Source organism: Cebus imitator, unplaced genomic scaffold (assembly GCF_001604975.1).
Source record: "Cebus imitator isolate Cc_AM_T3 unplaced genomic scaffold, Cebus_imitator-1.0 Scaffold137, whole genome shotgun sequence".
Classification (NCBI taxonomy): Eukaryota; Metazoa; Chordata; class Mammalia; order Primates; family Cebidae; genus Cebus; species Cebus imitator.
The window spans coordinates 3670588-3689653 of record NW_016107452.1 but is presented as its reverse complement, the minus strand read 5'-3'; the positions used below and the strand labels follow the sequence as shown (position 1 = coordinate 3689653).

The 19066-nt window shown below is 44.2% G+C and overlaps 1 protein-coding gene across 1 annotated transcript in view; it reads left to right on the top strand.

Annotated features, from left to right (window-relative positions):
- The first annotated feature begins 12851 nt into the window (after window positions 1–12851).
- Window positions 12852–19066, top strand: part of CDYL2 (chromodomain Y like 2) — a 209753-nt gene continuing 203538 nt past the window's right edge. The window contains exon 1 of the mRNA XM_017541852.2: window positions 12852–13182. Within this exon, the coding sequence (XP_017397341.1) occupies window positions 13159–13182 (24 nt within the window). The 5' untranslated portion in view covers window positions 12852–13158. The remainder of the gene's footprint in view (window positions 13183–19066) is intronic.

The following is a 19066-nucleotide window of genomic DNA, read 5'->3' as shown; positions in this document are numbered from 1 at the left end:
TACTTTACTGCTCTCTTTGTCACTTCGATGTTTGCTGAGGTCCGAGTGTTTGTTTCCCTTCTGCAAATTCTTACATTGAACCCTAATCACCAGTGTGACAGTTTTGAGAGGTACACCTTTGGGAGATGATTAGGTTGCTAGGGTAGAGCCCTCATGAATGGGATGAGTGTCCTTATAAAGGAGGCCCCAGAGAGCTGCTTTGCCTCTCCATCATTCCAGGATGCAGAGAGAAGGTTTCATCTGTGAACCAGAAAATGAGCCCTCCCCGACACAGTCTGCCTTGATTTTGGACTTCCCAGCCTCCAAAACTATGAGAAGTAAATTATATTGTTTACAGTTTACCCTGTCTATGGTATTTTGTTAATAGCTGCCCAAATGGACTAAAAGAATGTGTCTATATATATACCAGAAATCATTTTATATTTTATAAATAGTTAATTGGAAAAATGGTGTACCAGATGCCTTGTTTTGTAGCCTACTTGTCAACCACGTAATCGTTATTATTTCCCCAGTTAATACACAATAGTCTTTTCCTACTTTAAAAGAAGGTACTCTTGGGAATGCATGTCTATGCATCTTTTCTGTGGCCTTTCTTCACCAGGATATATGACTGTATTCAACAGGACCCAAATCTGGACCATCAACAAATTCCATGGCACCATTCTCTGTTCCCTGAGGATTTCTGCAGGATCTGCCTCCAGGAATTGACAGCCATGATATTCCCTTGAGCTGCTGTCACTGCCCGCCTCAGCCTTGGAAACAGTGGGTAGGAGGCATGGTCACTCTCGGCTTTATTACCACATTCCAAGCACATACACAGCTGTCTCTGAATTTTCCACAGCACAATTGAGATATGGCTGTACCATTTCACAAAACTTGTCTAAAGATCTTGACATAAAACAAGAAAAATTGAACACAGAAAATTAAAACCAATAACCGGGTTATTCTCCGAGTCCACAGATTCAAGTGTCTCCGCCTGAGTCTCCAGCCAGCACTTCCCAGGCCACTTCCTAGATAGGGTGACCCTGTACCGACTGCTCACACCCATTTATTTGCTGGTGGCTTTCTCTGATGCCCTTTTCCTTGGTGGAGCTTCAGGTTCCCGCCCCTCTGCAAATTCTCACTTGTCCTCCCCAGATTGGTTCCCACCAGGATGATTGACAGTTGCAGAGGCAAGGCTTCTCAGAAATAAAAATAAGCCTCATGCCCTGCCCACAGTGTTCTTTTGGACACTCTCTCCGGACAGACTGTAATGATCAAGCACCTGTATGTTTTCTGCAGTCCAATTACTCAGCATAAAACTGGAGTCCCCCACAGGCTAGCAGAAACTCAGAAAGACACAGGCACAAAGCTAATTATTGCAGTACTACTGGTAATTCTAAAAAGCTGTCCATCAGTAGGGAGCTGGTTGAATAAACTATGATACAGCCACATCATGGTGTATTATGCAGCTGTTGGAAGAAAGAGTAATTCTGAAGAGTGTTAAGGATGGTTTCTAGGATATACTACTTACTGAAAAAAGCAAGGTAGAGAAAAGTTGTACAGCATACCAACTTTTTTCTAAGAAAAAGTGGTATGCACATGTATATACCTATCTGTTTATATTAAAAATTCAGTAATCATGCAATAAAATGGTTCCCTACAAGGGGAGTGAAGGAAGCTAGACTTCTCTAAATATATCTTGTTTTTCAATTTCATTTTGGAATCATGTAAATGTTTTACACAAAAAATTAATTAAAACATAATCCTTAAAAATCAAAATGAAAATAAGGGAATCTAAACACATAGTGAGTCGGTGACATAACCGAGCATAAATTTGCTTCAAGTGACTTTGAAACAAAGTCATTTGACTGGACATCCTTTGTGGGATAAACTCTTAAGTTCCAAAAGAACTACAAAACCTTTCAGGCTTTGCCCATTGAAAAAAACTAGAAACAATGACCAATCCATAGCCACGACCTGGTGTTCACGTTTAAAGGAACCAGGAATCATTGGTGAAATTGTAGACCCTAAATCTGGTGGAGGAAATGGTCAAGATGAGTCCAAATGTCTTACACTAGAAAGCAAAGATGCTATCAAAGCCTCAGGAGCTAGCTGGAAGAGTCTCCTGCTACCCAAAGCAGAGCAATTTCAGCAATAAGAAGAGGAACATCCATGTCCCCACAAAGGACATAATCTTGTTTCTTTTTATGGCTGCATAGTATTCCATGACGTATATGTACCATATTTTCTTTACCAAGTCTATCATGGATGACATTGGGGTTGATTCCATGCCTTTGCAATTGTGAATAGTGCTGCAATGAATGTATATGTGGATGTACCTTTTATAACAGAATGATTTATATTCCTTTGGGTATATACTACCCAGTAATGGGATTGCTGGTTCAAATGGTATTTCTGGTTCTGAATCTCTGAGGAATTGTCACACTGTCTTCCACAGTGGTTGAACTATGGTATTTCTGGTTCTGAATCTCTGAGGAATTGTCATACTGTCTTCCACAGTGGTTGAACTAATTCATATTCCCACTCCTCAGTAAACTAACACAGGAACAGAAAGTCAAACACTTCATGTTCGCACTTGTAAGTGGGGGCTGAACAATGAGAACACATGGACACAGGGAGGGGAACAAGATGCACTGAGGCCTTTCAGGGGAGAGTAGGGGTGGGGGAAGAGCATCAGGAAAAGAAGCTAATGCATTCTGGGCTTAATACCTAGGTGGTGGGTTGATAGGTGCAGCAAACCACCATGGTACATATTTACCTGTGTAACAAACCTGCGCATCCTGCACATGTACCTCCCAACTTAAAAAAATGAAAAGAAACAATGTCAATGTAGTGAAACATTAAATTTATGAGTTCACAATGAAACTAAAATCCCTCATGATCCTTTGGAGGATGATAGAGAGCCAACTCGTTGTTTGGATAACTGAAAAAGGAAAAGAATAAAGCATTTGGCCAACCTTTCCTGCTCAAGTGTACTCCAGAGAAATGAGAGCTGATCAGGGAAGATTTCATAGATGTATCCAGCTAATAAATAGGGAAGAAATAATAGATGATGAGGATTTTGCAACTTCTGTTGAAATGGTGTATCCATGCAAGGATCATCAGTGACTGCAAAGATTACAAAAAGAAAGGCAAGCAAACGTTATATGCCTTGTGATGAAAGTTCACAACACCAGCTATAAAGTCCTCTTGCTCCTGAAACAAACAAAATCCGATCAAGCCTCTAAATCTACCTACCAGTATGTAGTAAATACTGTGTAGAAGAACATCTAAATGACACCACTCAGAAATAATCTAGCTTCTTAAACAAATAAATTGCAAGAAAATGTTGACGGGGGATGAGGTACCTAAAGGTTAACAAAGATTTAAGAAACATTGAAAACAAATGTCATTAATAGATGTATGGATTCTGATTTATATAAACCAACTGTCAAAAAGTATGAGACAACAAAAAGTATTTATGAGAAATGTGGACACCAACTGAGTACTTGATAATATTAAGGAATTAGTATGAATTTAGGTGTGATAACAGAGTCGTGGTTACATTTAAGAGAAGAATTCTTGTCATTTAGAGATACATATCGACACTTTCAGATGAGATGATGTGATGTCTGGGATTGCTTCAAAGTTATCTAATGTGTGTAGTGAGGGAATAGGGCAGTAGAAATGAAATAAGAATGGCTTTGAACTGGTGGATCTTGTACCTGGGTAACAAGTACACGCACACTTGTATTATTCACTCTACTTTTGCATAGGTTTGGAATTTTTCATCATTGAAAAAGGGTTAAAAAAGGTAAAATACTTGAGGAGAAAGAAGAATCAACCTCCCCCACAGGACTTCACCAATACTCTTTAATTATGCTCCCTTAAAATTCTTCCCAATGCGTGTGGTGAAGAATGATGTTTTCATTTCCTGGGCTCCTCTGGATGAGGACGCTTCTTAAACGAGAATGTGCACCCTCACCTCCCAAGATGTAGGAACGGTGCGTTCTATTTAAAAAAGAAACATTTTCATATAATCTGCAAAGTTGCAACTTTACCCACAACAAAGGCAGCCTTTTTCGTGATTCTTTAGAACTGCAGTTCTCAGAGTGGTCCAGGCAAACTTGGGACCATTGAAGCAATTTCAGGAATCTGTATGGTCAAAACTATTTTCACACTAGTACCAAGACGTTTTGCCTTTTCTGTGCCCATTCTCTCACCAGTGTATAGAGGAATTTTCTAGGAACTCTACAATTCTAGATAATTTTATTGCATTGACAGCTAATGGAATGTGTTTGTGTGTTATTTTTATGTGTGTATTCTTGCGTTTTTTCAGTTTTATTGTTAATAGCTTAAATATCCACAGATATAACCCACATAAATTAAAGCTCTTCAAAGTTTGTAATCATATTTAAGAGTGTCAACGGATCCTGAGACCAAAAAGTTGAGAACTCTGATACAGACAGCAGTCAGGTGCTTGATGGGTACATATGTGTTTCACAATCATGTCACTGATTTACTATGCACAAAGAAAAACTGCATTTTGATCGTCCTAGATAAAGGGGTGTTGAGCTCACAAACTTAAATCTAAGTTCCTTCTTATAACACAAACAACAAAAAAAATAGACATTGCTTGCTTCCTAGCTTCCATCCACCTCTCACCCCAAGGTTTCAAAGTCGCAGGACTAATGCTTAGTCAAGGCTCAAGGCCAACAACTTGAGTATGTTTTATCTTCCATGTTGGCTATGCGCAAGGAAGAACTTTTCCCAAACATGCAGCCAGCAGGGAGTCTGGGTCTACTTAAGGCAACAGAAGCTCTACCTGTCTCTTCCAGAGGTTGTCCCAGGGGTCGGGAAATTTTCTTCTTACATTATAAAATAAGGCCAAATGTTTCTTACCTTGTTGAAATGATAAAATGATGCAAGATGTAAGTTCTGCCTACAATGCCTACCAGGAATGGCAAATTCATTTCATTACCAGAAACTGCTGGAGTCCATAAATAGTGAAACACATTTTTTTCCCTTTCATTTATGGTCAAAAATGATCTCATTTGGGTTTCTGGGAGGTGTTTCCTTTTTGCTCTCCCTCCCTCGTTTCTCAGACCCTCTCGCAACCCTAAGATCCATGGTTTTTTCCATCCCTCAGTCCTTATTCCAAATTCTTTCAGGTATCTTTCAGGTCTTCAAAGTTCTGAACATTAGTCCTGACTCCATCCTGGGGGACAGCATCAGGTCCTTACAGTGTGAGTGGGGGAGGCGAAAAAGAGGCGAGGGAAACAAAAGATGGCCACACCTGGAAAGCAGGTGGCCCGCACAGATGCTCATGAGTGGTAGCTGCCATTACTGACAGCACCATTTCAAGAGTCCTTCTCATTGCTGTTGTGGCCCTACTCTAACAATCTTTGTTCTAATCCATTGACTGACGGTTTTGTTTGTAGTCACCTCCACCCCAAACCCCATGTCATTACATCCCTCCTTATAAAGCCGAAGCTAGATTGGTAACCATCACTCCATCATTTATAACAACTTTCTTACGAACACGCTTAACTCTCTTACCCATCTCTCCTTCTGTTGACCTCACATGGCAAATCCCAACCTTGATTAAATCCAATGCCCCACCTACTTCAGCCTGACCCCGAACAGATGATTATGAATGGATAAATCACAGCCATGCTGACTACTCTGACTGGACTAACTTTAACTTACGACCACAAATATCCAGTGGGCCTTCAGCACCTTCCAGCAATGCCTTTATATTTTCTGAGTTAACCCACTCTTCTCTTGAGCTGACTTTTCCTATCTTTTAATCTGTCCTCAAACATCTAACACTAGAAAAACCATTCACATGTTGTCTAAATGTGGATACCTTTGGGAGTAAAAGAGGCTCTATTAATAGTTTTTGTTGGCGGTGGTGGTGTCGGGGTGGATGCAACAGTCAAACCAATATTGTTTCAGGCAAATCACATTCCTCTATCTGATACATTCTCTTTTTTCCTCACTTTCATCTGATGACTGCATGGCTTATTTTATGGAGAATACCGAAATAATGAAAGAGAGCTCCAATCTGTCAACCCAATCCATCTGCAGCCATGCTTGTTCTTCCAGTGGATGGTGTTTGAGTTTCCTGCAGCTGCTGTAATAAATTACCAAAGCTTGGTGGCTTACACTAATACAAATTTATCCTCTTATAGTTTTGGAGGCTAGAAATCTGAAATCAAGGTGTTGGCAGGTCTCCAGGGAAGAATCCTTCCTTGCCTCTTCCTAGCTCCTGGTGGTAGCTGGCAATCCTTGGCATTTCTTGTCTGGCAGATGCATCACTTCAGTCTCTGTGTTCATCTCACACGGCCTTCTCTCTGTGTGCCTCTGCCTCTGTTTTCTCTTCTTATAAGGACACTGGTTACTGGATTAGGGACCACCCCTAATGACCTCATCTTAACTAATTACATCTGCAAATAAGGTCATGTTCTGAAGTTATGGGTATACATGGAATTTTCAAGGGACACAATTCAACCTAATACAGGTTGACTCTGTGCTCCTAAGTCCAGTTCCTCCACTTTGGACTTCTGCATCCCCTCTCTGTTGGCACTTTCAAAGGCTGTTGCTGCAATTCCCTCTTCTTTTCATTGCACAACACATTTATTGCATGCCTATCATACAAACATACTGTAATAGCTTCTGTATTAAAAATTCTTCCTGCGCCCAGCACCCCCTCTACCTACTGACCCACTTCTCTGCTCCTTTATAGCAAAAGGCCTTGAATGAGTCACCTGTGCTCACCATCTGCACTTCTTCTCTGCCAAAGCTCTATTTAACTTGCATCAATCTAGTTTCGAACTTTCCTACGCCACCAAAACCTGTCTCCATGTTGCCAAATCCCAGTCCTCTTCTTACCCAACCTTCTACCAACATTTTAGGTTCATTTTGCTTTCTTTCACTTGAATCTGGGAAAGCACATTCTGTTGGTTCCCTTCTCCCTCCCTCATGCCTTCTCAGGCTCCTTCACTGCTTCCTCACCCTCTTCCTGACCTCTGAATGCTCATCTGCTCTAGGGCTCTGTCCTAGGGCCTCTCCTCTTTCAGTCTTGCATTCATCCCACCGGTGATTATAGCGAATATTCTTTCATCGTCATCGATATGCTGCCCAGCCACATAAATGTCCAGCTGAGTTCTTGACTCACATATCTAATACCTCCTTGTCTCTACTTGGATATGGAATTCCCAACTCAAATTTAACTTATCCTAAAATGAATTATTGATTTCCCTTCACCCACCCCTGATACTACTTACCAAATGCGCCACTCACCCATTGTCCTCACCTCAGTAAATGGCACCTCCATTCATCTGAATACTCGGTCCAAAATTTAGCATTTCTTCCCCTTCCTCATGTCTCAAGCATTGTCCTGCATATTCTCAATCTAACTACATTACATCTCTTCATCTTGACAGCTTCCTCCTTATTCCTCATCACCCACATCACTAGGATTTCACTCAGGGACTTCTGCAAAGGTGGCCAGCGTCACCCTTGTCCTTCTTCATGCCATTCTCTATCTGGGAGCTCAATGATCCTATCATATTCCCTTGCTCAAAGCCTCCCAGATGACCTCTCCTGTCACTTGGAGGAATCTAAATTATCTTCCTTGGCCTACCAGGACCTTGGTTAGCTCTCTATCTCTTCTCATGTTCGTTCTTGCTCAGTTGGTTTCAGCCAGACTGGCTGATTTGCAGGACCTTGAACACACCCAGCTTCTCCATCCTCTGGGCTTTGCCCTTGCTATCTTTCTCTCTGACATTCTCTGCCCTTTGATTTGATTTGATTTGTGTCCTCTTTCATTTGTTCAGGCTTCTGCTGCAATGTCACTACCTTAGTGAGGGCCTGCCTAAGCACCTTATCTAAGCCAGAACCCCTTCCTGTCCCCAGCATGCTCCATCTCAGTTCCTGTTGCTTTACCTGCTTCATTTTTCTTTCTAGTTCACATCACTACCTGAAATAAAATTATTTATACATGTATTTTGTTTTCTTGGCTTATTCTCTGTTTCCCTTTGTATTGTAAGCTCCATAAGGGTAGGACACTGTTTTGTTCAACAAGAATAGTACCTAGCACACTGTAGATATTAAATAAGTATGACTGTAAAAATAAAAATCATTATGGAAGCAAAAGAGTGCTGGAAATAAAACTTAATTAGTAATAAGAATTTCTGTATAGCTTGAAAACAATATTCAGTTTGAAGGTTTTATTTGATTTAATGCCATTCCATTGGAATCTTTGACATTCAAGGATATCAATGACTCAATATTAAGTTTGAAATGGGTAATAATAGTTGTAATTACAACAGGGACCATTACTCAGCCCTTATTATAGATGCTTTGCATGGATTAGGTTATTAAATTCTCCAAACAACTCTATGGGTTATCTATCACCTCAATTTAAAGATGGGGCGTGGTGGCTTTAAACTGTGCCCATAAATTCTTTGTTAGTCCTCCCTTTAAAAGGTGGAGTCTAATTTGCTTCCTCTGAGTATAAGCTTGGCTTAGTGGTTCAGATCTAAAGAATAAAATAAGTGACTATGTTTGGTGTCTAAGATGAGATATTCAAAGGCACTTTGACTTTCTCCTTGCTCTCTCTGAGACCAACCTGAGTCTTAGTGTTCACATCCTCAAAGTGAGGTGTGTGGATCAGATCACATCCACATTCACTCAATCTGACATGGCGTAAATAATCCCTGCATCAAATAGTCTTCTTAGCATGGACTATAACATCAGATTAGTTAGCTGCTCTGTGGTAGAAGGAGTTGAAGCTTTGACAGTTTTTATTTTGTTGGATTTGCGGGGGCCAAGATGAGAAGGACATGAGAACATTCAAGCAGCCCTATGGGGAGACCCACGTGGCTCGGAGCTTAGGCCTCCTGCCAACAGCCATATGAGGGCGCCGTCTTGGAGGTGGATCCTCCAGCCCAGCCGACCCTTCAGATAAATGCAGTCCTAGCAAACATTTTGACTGCAATCTCACAAGAGATCCTGAGCCAGAACCACCCCCAGTTAAGTTGCTGTCAAATCTGTAACCCACACAGACTGTGAGATTAGAAATGCCTTTTGTTTAAAACCATTAAGTTTTGGGGATAATTCATCATGCAGTAATAAATAACACACACATTTGGAAATGGAAGGGCAGAGAGGTTACACAAAGAGGCTTATACCAGATATCTAGTAGTGATGATGCAGGCATTGGGACCTAGGCCGTCTACCTCTAGAGCTCACATGTTCAGCCACCACAGGGTACCAGAGGTCAAGATCATGTCTCAAGTAATACCAGAAAGAGAATATTGCCACATTTCAATGCTGCTGTCAAGGCAGTGGATACCATCTTCCCTTGGATATTAAACTGGCTGGTCTTGCTCTATTATATTAATAGGGCCATGTTCCAGGCAGCTACTGCCCTTGTTTCTAAGTTTTCTTTCTGTCTCAGATTTATTTTGGCATAAACACCTACTGTTTCAGTATTCCTTCCACCATTCCTTTGGGCTTCTGCTCATATCTGATTCCCATCAGGTAATTCTGGTAACACTGCCAATTGTCACATTATTCCCATAGATAGGAGTATCAGTTAAGCCTGGCCAATCACAGTGTCCTGTCAGTTGTTGACTATGGTGACTGGACCAATAAGACAGGACATGAGCTGCATTGGTCAAATAGAGTCCTTCCCTAGGATTTAGAAATACTGTATAAGGCATAAACCCAGATGAATGAGTGGGCAGGTGCCACATTCTCAGCTGCATGGAAGAAGCCTATCTTCAACAGGAAAGATACCAGCATGCAGAAAGAAGGAGAGAATAAGAGAAGCTATTTTATGTCCTTTCAGACCTTGAATCCAGCCAATCCTGAGAGCAATTCCATCCTCTTCTAGCCTATGTGAGTCAGTAAATACTCTCTTGCTTTGAGTTAGAACTTTCTATCAGTCGATCTTGAGTTATGACCAATATGAATATTCTACCACAGTTTGTGGAAGATGGCAGCTATCCTCTGTTCTCCATGAGCAATGCTAGTTCTCTATCATCTGGAGAACTTAGAGCCTCACTGTTAATTGGTTGGGCTGACCTTCCTACAGTGGGTGAAGACCCTTCCCCCCTCCATCCCTCAGGAAGTACCTGCCTTTTCTGGAAGCTAGCCATGGTCTGGGGGTAAGCTTGAAATAAAATGGTGTTATGATGGATGGGTAGCTCAGTCACTCAGTTTAAAACCTTAGTCACCTCTGTATCCTTTCCTTAGTCACGGCCCCTCCCCCAGTCCTCAATGCACACACATCCTGTTAGTCATCAAGTCCTGTTGATCTGAATCTAATGCTTCATGGAAGTAGGTGGAGTAACCATAATGAAAGCTAGCCTGGTTCTTTCTTCTGAACATCTCACAAATCCAGTTTTTCTTCTTCATTTGTACTGCTACCACCAGGGACCACTGCAATCGGTCTCCCTTCCCCTAACTCAAATCCTGCAGTCAATTTCCCGTATTTCTTCTGGAATTTGTTTTCTAAAGCGCACTTTTGACCAGTCACATGCTTTTGATCGATTCAAAAGTCTTTAGGAGTTTCCCCACTGTTGACCTGCCAAGTAGCAAACTGCCTAGCTTGGCTTTCAAGACTCCACGAGCTGACCCACATTCACCATCCAGGGGCCCGTAACCTCCATAAACCAGTCTTCTAATCTTCTCATACCCCTCCCATTGCAGAATTGCCTGCTATCTACCCTGACTACTCCTCAATGAAAACACTGTCCTTCCTTTTCTATGAGTCTTCAAGATCCATTTCAGTCCTCAAACATTTCCTGAGCATGGCCATCCACAGTAAGTATCCTCTTCTGTGAACTCTATAAACAACTGTTGTCTAGACTAGGGTTTTTCAAACTGCACTCACATTCTGAGGGAGTACTTGGCCAGTACAAGTCAAGCTTTTAGTGTTTTTGTAAAACTACTGATTATATATTCAAATTTGGCTGAGTATATTATTTCCAAGCCCAGTTTCCTTCTTGTGTTCTTCCAAATTACATCCTCATGCTCTGGTGGTGTATTTGTTCCTGAGTACAAATTAAGAATCATTAAAATTTGTTTTGCTACCTATGGATAGGGAACTGCTTATTATTACTGTTATTATTTAGAACTGTGACCACGGGGAAAATATCAATATGAAGAGAGAAGTGCTATAACAATTTCAACAGTTTCTAAGCCAAATATGCTTTCTGATTTATTTATTAATTCCATATCCTCACATTTTTTCCTTCATCATCTTCATGTGGGATTTTAACTAGAAATTGGTATAAAATGTGTTGTATTGGCTTAGTTTGAAAAACATTCACGGTGTACCTACCCTCTGTCAGGAATAGTGGAAGATGCTTGTGATACAAAGGTACACAAGCTCCCATAAGAAGAACAGGAGTGTTTCAGGTAGATTCAATGTGGAAGGACATTCTAGGAAGAAGGAACAGCAAATGCCAACTCATGTGTCCTGGAATGAGCCAGACATGAGAACGTTGAGCTCTAGGTTCCATGGAATTTTTATTTTAGGATTAAAAAATTTGGTGATTTTTCCAAGTTTGAGGATCTCTGGATTAAACAGTTTCTTGAGCCCCTCTGCCATCTCTTTCTCCATGAGGGCAGTTCAGGTTGGGACTCAGACGCAAGTCACCTTTACTGAGTTCTGCTGGGATGGGAAGGCCGCTTCATGTCTACATACATCCTCTCCTTAATTCTGTTTAAATCCCGTAGGTGCCTATCTCCAGCTCCGATTGAGACATGTGGCAAGCGAGGCTCAGTGACCTGCCCATAGTCTCACAAGTAGAAAATGACCCAGGGAGCATGTGTTAATGACACATCACATCTGAAGCCAGGTAGGCATTTCTTGGGTGGGGATGGAGATATTTCCTCCAATTTCACGACAGCCTGGGCTTGCAGGCTCAGAAGTATCTTGAAGAGAACCTTTAAGCAGAAGGGTGACCATTTATCCATGATATTGGTAGGAAGAGACGGCTAAGGAATGGGTTTGGGTTTTGGAGAGCTGCTCTAGCTCCTCAGCCTGTCACACGCAGGATGACCTTTTAGAACAACTGAGTGCTCCATTAATTACACTCCTCACTTGTGGATTCAAAGTCCCTGTGGGCAAGGTCCCAGTTCCGCCTGTCCAGAGACACTGTGCACTTGGGTTGACTTTGGTAAATGTTGAGAAAGGAGATGACTGAATGAATGGGGGAGAGGGGCTGCTGAGGGAAGGCCACGCCCGGCTCTAAAGACTTTCCAGGGTTTATGGGGTGGCCACGCATGTCCTCGATCCCCACGGCACCTCTGGATGGGCCACTTTATCCCTCCTCCCTGTGGCCTCCGCATCTTGCAACCCAGCCTGGAGGGAGGGGCCGTGCAACCCCGAGGGGCCAGGTCTCCCAGGAGGCGCCCACCCCGCTTCAGGGTGGAGGAGGGAGGTGGGGACCCCGGGCCGGCGGGGCTCCGCTGGGGTCCTTTCCCTGCGGTCTGCAGCTGCAGCCCTCTACCTGGCTTCCCGGCCGCCCCTTCGCGGCCCCGGATCGGGCACACCCGGCGGGCACCTGGTCCGCCGCCCCCGGGGGCACCGCCAGCTGCCCCCGAAGCCGGCCCGGGGTGGCGGGGCGGGCCCGAGAGCTCGTCGCCTACGGGACCGGTCCCCCGGGGCGCGGCCGGGCAGCAGCCCCCGCCTCCCCGCCCCGGGGGCCGGGCCGGGCTCCCGGGGGGCGGGGACTCGCCCAGTGGCAGCAGCGTCCGGGCCGGCGGCGGGCGCCGGGCGGCTTCCTGCAGGCGGCGCCCGGGCGAGCCGTTGCCGGCTGCAGCCACAGCCGCCGGGTCGCCGGGTCGCGGGGGCCGCGGCGCTCGGGCCGCGTCCGTGCCTCCCGGGCGCGCTGCGCGGCCGTCGCTGCTGCCCGCGCTCGTGCCGCCGCCGCCGCCGCTGCCGGTTACGCCAGCCCCGCCGCCGCCCGCTCTGATTCTGCGCATAGGCAGCCCCCAAGCCTGTCATTCTGCAAAAACACAGTTTACTCAACACACCACACACACTCGCACACACACGCGCGCACACACACGCGCACACCGGCCCCCGCGCGCACACGCACGGAGGGCGCGAGCGAGCAGACGCGCACACCGGCGAGCCAAGTTCCGCAGCCTGGCATGGCTTCTGGGGACCTTTACGAGGTACGGGGACGCGGGGGCGCGGGCCGGCCCCAGCCCGCGGGCGGCGGCGGGCGGCGGCGGCGGGCGGCGGGCGGCGGGGACCGGGCCGGGGCCGGGGCCGGGCGCGATTCGGAGTTGCCGAGCCCGCGGCGGCGGCGGCGGCGGCGGCCGGAGGGTGGCGGGGGCCGGGCGCGCCTCCTGCCCGCCGCCCGCCGCCTCCCGCGGCGCCCGCGCCCGCTCCCTCTTTCTCTTTCTCTCGCACACACTCTCTTACTCCATCTACTTTGCGGCCTTGGAGGGGAAGGAGGAAGCCGGGCGGAGCCGGGGCGGGGGAGGTAGCGGTCCCGGGGAGGTGTTTCTCGCCCGACGAGCCGCCTCGAGTGCAGAAAGTACAGGTAAAAGTCGGCGCCGGACGTGCTGGGAATGCGGGGGGCCGCGCCGCGGCCGGTGGGGGTGTGTGGTTGGGGGTGCGCGGCCGGGCTGGGCCGGGGGCGCGGGGGAGGAGGGGACGGGCGATCGGAGCGGAGCCTGGCCGGGGTGAGGCGGGGTGCCGGGGGTGCTGCGAAGGGGACAGCTGGGTTGGGGTTCGGGGGGACACCCGCCAAACCGCTCCCCGGGGCCCCCGGGCCACCTCCCTCACCCACCACCTGCTGCCCCCGCACCGGCTCCGACGCCCTCCGGGCTCGGAGGGGGCGGCCCTTGCGGGTGTCGTGCTCCCTAGGAGCGAAAGGGGGCGCTGCAGAGGGCCCTGGGTGGGAGGAAACGTGGAAGTCTGAGGCGACGGGGACACAGGACACCGATGCGAGCCCTGCGCCCAGCACTCTCGTCACCCTCAGCGGATACCTGGCTCTAGGTCCACATGGGTAGTGACCAGCATTGGATACTCTCGTGTCTTCCCAAAAGTGGCGAAGGAAGCAATTAGTCTGGCATCTTTCAAACAATGAAGGGATACCCATGGTCTTTGGGGAGCAAGGGCTTAGAAACACAACTGTTTTGCTTTGGGTTTTCCACAAGTGGACAAAACAAGGAACAGAGGCCACTCCCCGGAGGGAATGGCCTCAGAGGTCTTGGCCGCCAAGACCAGGTTCAGGATAAAAAAGCAAAGAGACCAGGTGTCTTCAAACAGACGGGTTGCTGGGCCTCCAAGGAACCAGACGCACGGGTGAGCTTGGACCTGCACTTCCCTGACAATAAATTGGTTAACACGACCTCTGGTTCTCAAGGCTTTGGACTCCATTGAGATGAGCACCCTGAAGGGGTAGAATTAGCCTTTTGCATAAGACATTGCAGGGTGATCCACCCACGACAGACTGCAGGGGTTATTCCTAAGAAGCCTTTTCCTCTAGGCCCTCGTGGGCAGTTGAAGCTTTTTCAGATGATGGGTTTGCGACTGGTGTGAGAGAAGAAGAATGGAGAACAGGCAAGTTAGCATGTTGGTCTCCTGTGTGACCAGGGTCTTGTGGACGATTCTGGAGTTGGGGAGGCCCAGGCCTTGACTGCTGGCCAGCAGGTTCAGGTGGGGTGGGTGGGAGATCTTAGAGCTCCTTGGAAGAATGATATACCTTGTCCTCTTCACTACTCTATGGCCTTCCTCATCTCTATGCCAAGAGACAAGATGAAGTCAGATAGAGACCTGGTGAAGAACTTCAGCAGATGTGGCCAGTGGATTACCCAAGTGCCTTGATCTATTTCAAGATGGTGGAACAATTCTGAAATGGAAAATTGAAGCACAGTAAAATAGAAGGTTCCGTTGAGCTTCCTGAAGTGTAACCGGCACTGTGGGGACATTGGCTAAAAGTAGATAATATTTAGGGGTGAAGCTGATCTTGTTGGAATCGTGGAGTTTTTTACCCACTGAGGTTGAGTCAGCTAAGAGCTGTTGACCTCATGTGAGTGAAAAGTTGTGTCTTGAAGGTGTTAAGAGGATATACTAGGAGCCATCAGTATTTCCCCGTTTAAAGTTTGGAACTTATGAACCTTCTGGGGATAATTTCTTGTTTAATGTTTATCTGCAACTGCCCTCCTTAACGCTGGTAATTGTAGTTGCCAGATGAGTCAGTTAAGAGGAGAGTTTTCACAATGGCCTTGAAACTATCTTAGCACCTCAAGAGTTTTCATAGAATTTCAATAAGCAGGACAATAATAATAATACTTCTGTGATAGTAGGTAATTGTACTAGTTGGAAAATGGCTTTCCCGTGGCCGATTATTTGCATAGTCATTACTAAAAGGGCTAAATTGCATTACGAGAGTATAACCAATGTCAACATTTTTATAGCCTGTGTCTACATTACATAACATATCCTGAAGAATTTAATTTATTGTTCAAATTTAGCTTTGAGAACAATTAAGAAGTACTAAGTGTACATTAGCCTATATATTTCTGACTGTAAAGTTGTTGTGTGGGTAAAAAGTAGGCTATTGATTTAAGAAAAAATATTGGAATATCCAGTATGTTGACTGGCCTTGAAAGGAAAAAAAAAGAAAACATTTCATTCTAAATAATTAGACCTGTTTATTACTTTAATTAAATATTATACTAAAGTGTACATAAAATGGTTTCTTGCGATCTTTACTCAAGAAACCACGTTTTTAGAGGGCTAAGAGTTCCTCCATTTGTAATTGATATATTTCACCTGTGTCTCTGCTGACATTATCTTTGACCTTTTATGGTGAAGTGTGATTTGGATTGTAGAGATTCCTCATCTTTTCTTTGGTGTTTTAGACAATTAAATTGTCAAGAGTGAACCTCCATGAAGCAGTTTTTAGGAATAGGTGCTGATTTTTAAAGACACCCGAAAATGAAAACTTTGTTTATGTAATAGACTCTTCAATCATAATGAAGAAATAAGGAATCAAGCTCAGGTTCCAGAATTTTGGATCTTGATAGATTGTTCTGCTTTGTTTCTCCTGTAGGAGAGTTCTCATCATCTTCTGGTGTATTGCAGCCATCGGTTATAGGAAGGTGATTTTAAATTTTGGGTTATGTCATCGAGTCAGGTGTCTGTCAGGATCCAAAGTGAAATTTCTCATCGGGATGCCTTGGTCTGTATTCTGCTAAACATAGGGGCCATGGTGTGGCAGTCTGTGAGCCAGGTCTTGGCTGCATACACATTTTGCCTTGCCTCAATGGTAGGTAAGAAAAACGATTTGAACACTTTTAGATGGAGCATACAACCTCTAGCTTGTCCCTGTCCCCTTGCTCCCTATTACCAAGCACCCAATCTCCTTAAATTATTCATCGGGCTCCAGTAGACAGAGTTTGCAGCCCCAGACTCTAGTCAGTCTTTTGCTTGGATGTGTGGGTGTCAGGAAGAAATAATCAGTGGCATAGGCACTCAGCTTTCTTGTCTGTCTCTGGGTCTCTACCTGCTTGTACATTCAATTACTCGTTGACTGAATCAGTGAGCAGAAGACTGATTTAAGTATATCAAATACCTTGTGTGACCTTCGTTGTCCTTATGTGAGTGTTACAGTTTACTCTCTTTTCTTTCCCGAGCTCTTGGCCTCTTGATGGTGATAAAACCGTGGGTAGGGGTGGCTCAGTTCTCTCTCTCAAGGGAAGTGTCCACAGCTATCCAGTTTTTTGGGAATCCTTTTGGTTTGCGGTTGGTTGAATCCACAGATATGGAACCCATGGGTAAGGAGGCCGACAGAATCTACACCTGGCATTCTGCAAAATCATGCACCACTAAGAATAACGGAGTATATGGGAAAAACAGGATTGAGGCAGACCACTAAAGAGATGTGGAATGTTTTTAGCAAGTTGGTCCACCCTTTGCAGTGTCTACATTGAACTTTGCTTCCCTTTTGTCTCTGTGGATTGTATGGGGCATTTGCTTCTAAGAGAGACCATTTTATTGAAATTAACTCTGATCCAGCGTGTAGCCTTCTTCATTTATCTGTATAAGGAGGAGTGTTTTCATTGCTGTTCTTGCAGTTTTGCCATGAGATCAACATAGTAGAAAGTATAGTGGTACTCGAAGCCACTAAAATCAGTCACTACTCATGTTAAAGAAAGGCATTTGAGTGCATTTCCAGCTTTGTTCTGAGATCTTCACACATTGTTAAGTCTTTCTCTTTCCCTGTGATAGTGCTTACCTTGATTGCTGCAAAGTATTAACAAAGTAGAAAAAATAATATATGAACCAAAACAGACATCCTTCCTCTATTTATCAATCACACCTGAGGTCATTCCTGTCAAAGAAATACATGTACTAGCAGAACTGATAGTCTGTGATACAACTTCTTGAATCTTTGTACCAGTATTCGAAGAGGCAGATCTCTTCAGAGAAAATGTTATCAGTTAGATTGGATTGATTTTTTGGCATGTAGTGGACACCTGATGAATATGGAATGAGTATATGATTCTCCCACCTCTTGAAAGTTATTTTAAATTATTCCCTCTGGGTAGTCATCAGCTTATTTTCAAGTAGGCTTTTATGTCAGGTCACTCCTTGGTGCATGAGATAATTTCTTCAGGGGCTTAAGCTGTCCTAGTAAGGAGTTGATATGGCTCCTTGCAGCCCGGCCAGTTGCTAAGAAGTGGTTCAGGCCTGGTGATTATTGAAGATCTTTGTATTGGAGACATGCATTTACATTCCCAAGATTTGGATCCTTCTGTAGCTGTCGGATGGTGAAAATTCATCATCAGGTGTTGTTGAATTCGTAACACCATCATACATTTGTTATTTCATATTTAGAGACCACCAAATATATGCCGGGGACTTGGGGGGCAGTGATGATCACATCATCCTTGAGCCCAGTGGGAGATACCGTTAAGAAAACAAGTATTTTTTTCTTAACACTTGGGGAAAGTGTTAATAGGGGAAGATGGGGTTCTCCAGGAGCATGCTGAGGGGTGGGATATCAAAGAATGATCAGAGTTGTTTGAGAATATTTATTTTCTTTTCTGTTCTTGAAAGCAACTTATGTTCATTGTTGCATCTCTAAGAAATAAAAACAAAAAAGAAATACAATATCTAAGAACTATTGTTATATATTTAGTATTTAATTGATGTTGAATAAATACTCATGTGATATCTGAATTAATTAAAATGTTAGCTTTTTAGGGGTAGTTACAAAAGTGGGACTGGGTCTGTTTTCTGCAGATGTTTATGTAATTAAAAAAACCAAGTAGGGATATTGGATATGTATTCTTTATAACCTATTTTATTTTCATGTAAGTATATATATATAATCTATATAATGTAGATAAACATTTTATCAAATGCTAAAATATTTTGTGTTATGATTTTTAAATGACAAGTTAGTTTTCCCTTGAACGCACCATGTTTTCTGTCACGAATCCCCTGTTATTGGACATTTACATAGTTTCCACTTGTAAACCATTACAAATGATGTTATGAACATCCATAAGTACAATTATGTATTTGTATGCATATCTTATCATTTTCTTCAGCATAAATTCTGAGAAGTGAAATTGCTGTGTAAAGTTGATCCTTGAACAACACTTGGATTGGGGGCACTGGTCCCCCTTTGAAGTTGAAAATTCACATATAACTTTTGACTTCCCAGAAACTTAACTGCTAATAGCCTACCATTGACTGGAAGTCTTACTGATAACCTAAACAATTGGTGAGCATACATTTGTATGTTATATATATTATATGCTCTATTTTTACAATAAAGTAAGCTAAAGTAGAGAAAATTTTATTAAGAAAAATCCTAAGGAATAGAAAATATATTTTCTGTTCATTAAGTGGAAGTAGATAATAATAATAAAGGTCTTCATCTTCATTGCCTTCCCATTGAGTAGACTGAGGAAGAGGAAGGATTGGCCTTGCTGTCTCAGGAATGGCAGAAGCGGAAGGAAAGGAAATCTACCTATAAATGACCTGCACGGGCTGGGCATGGTGGTTCTTGCTTGTAATCCCAGCACTGTG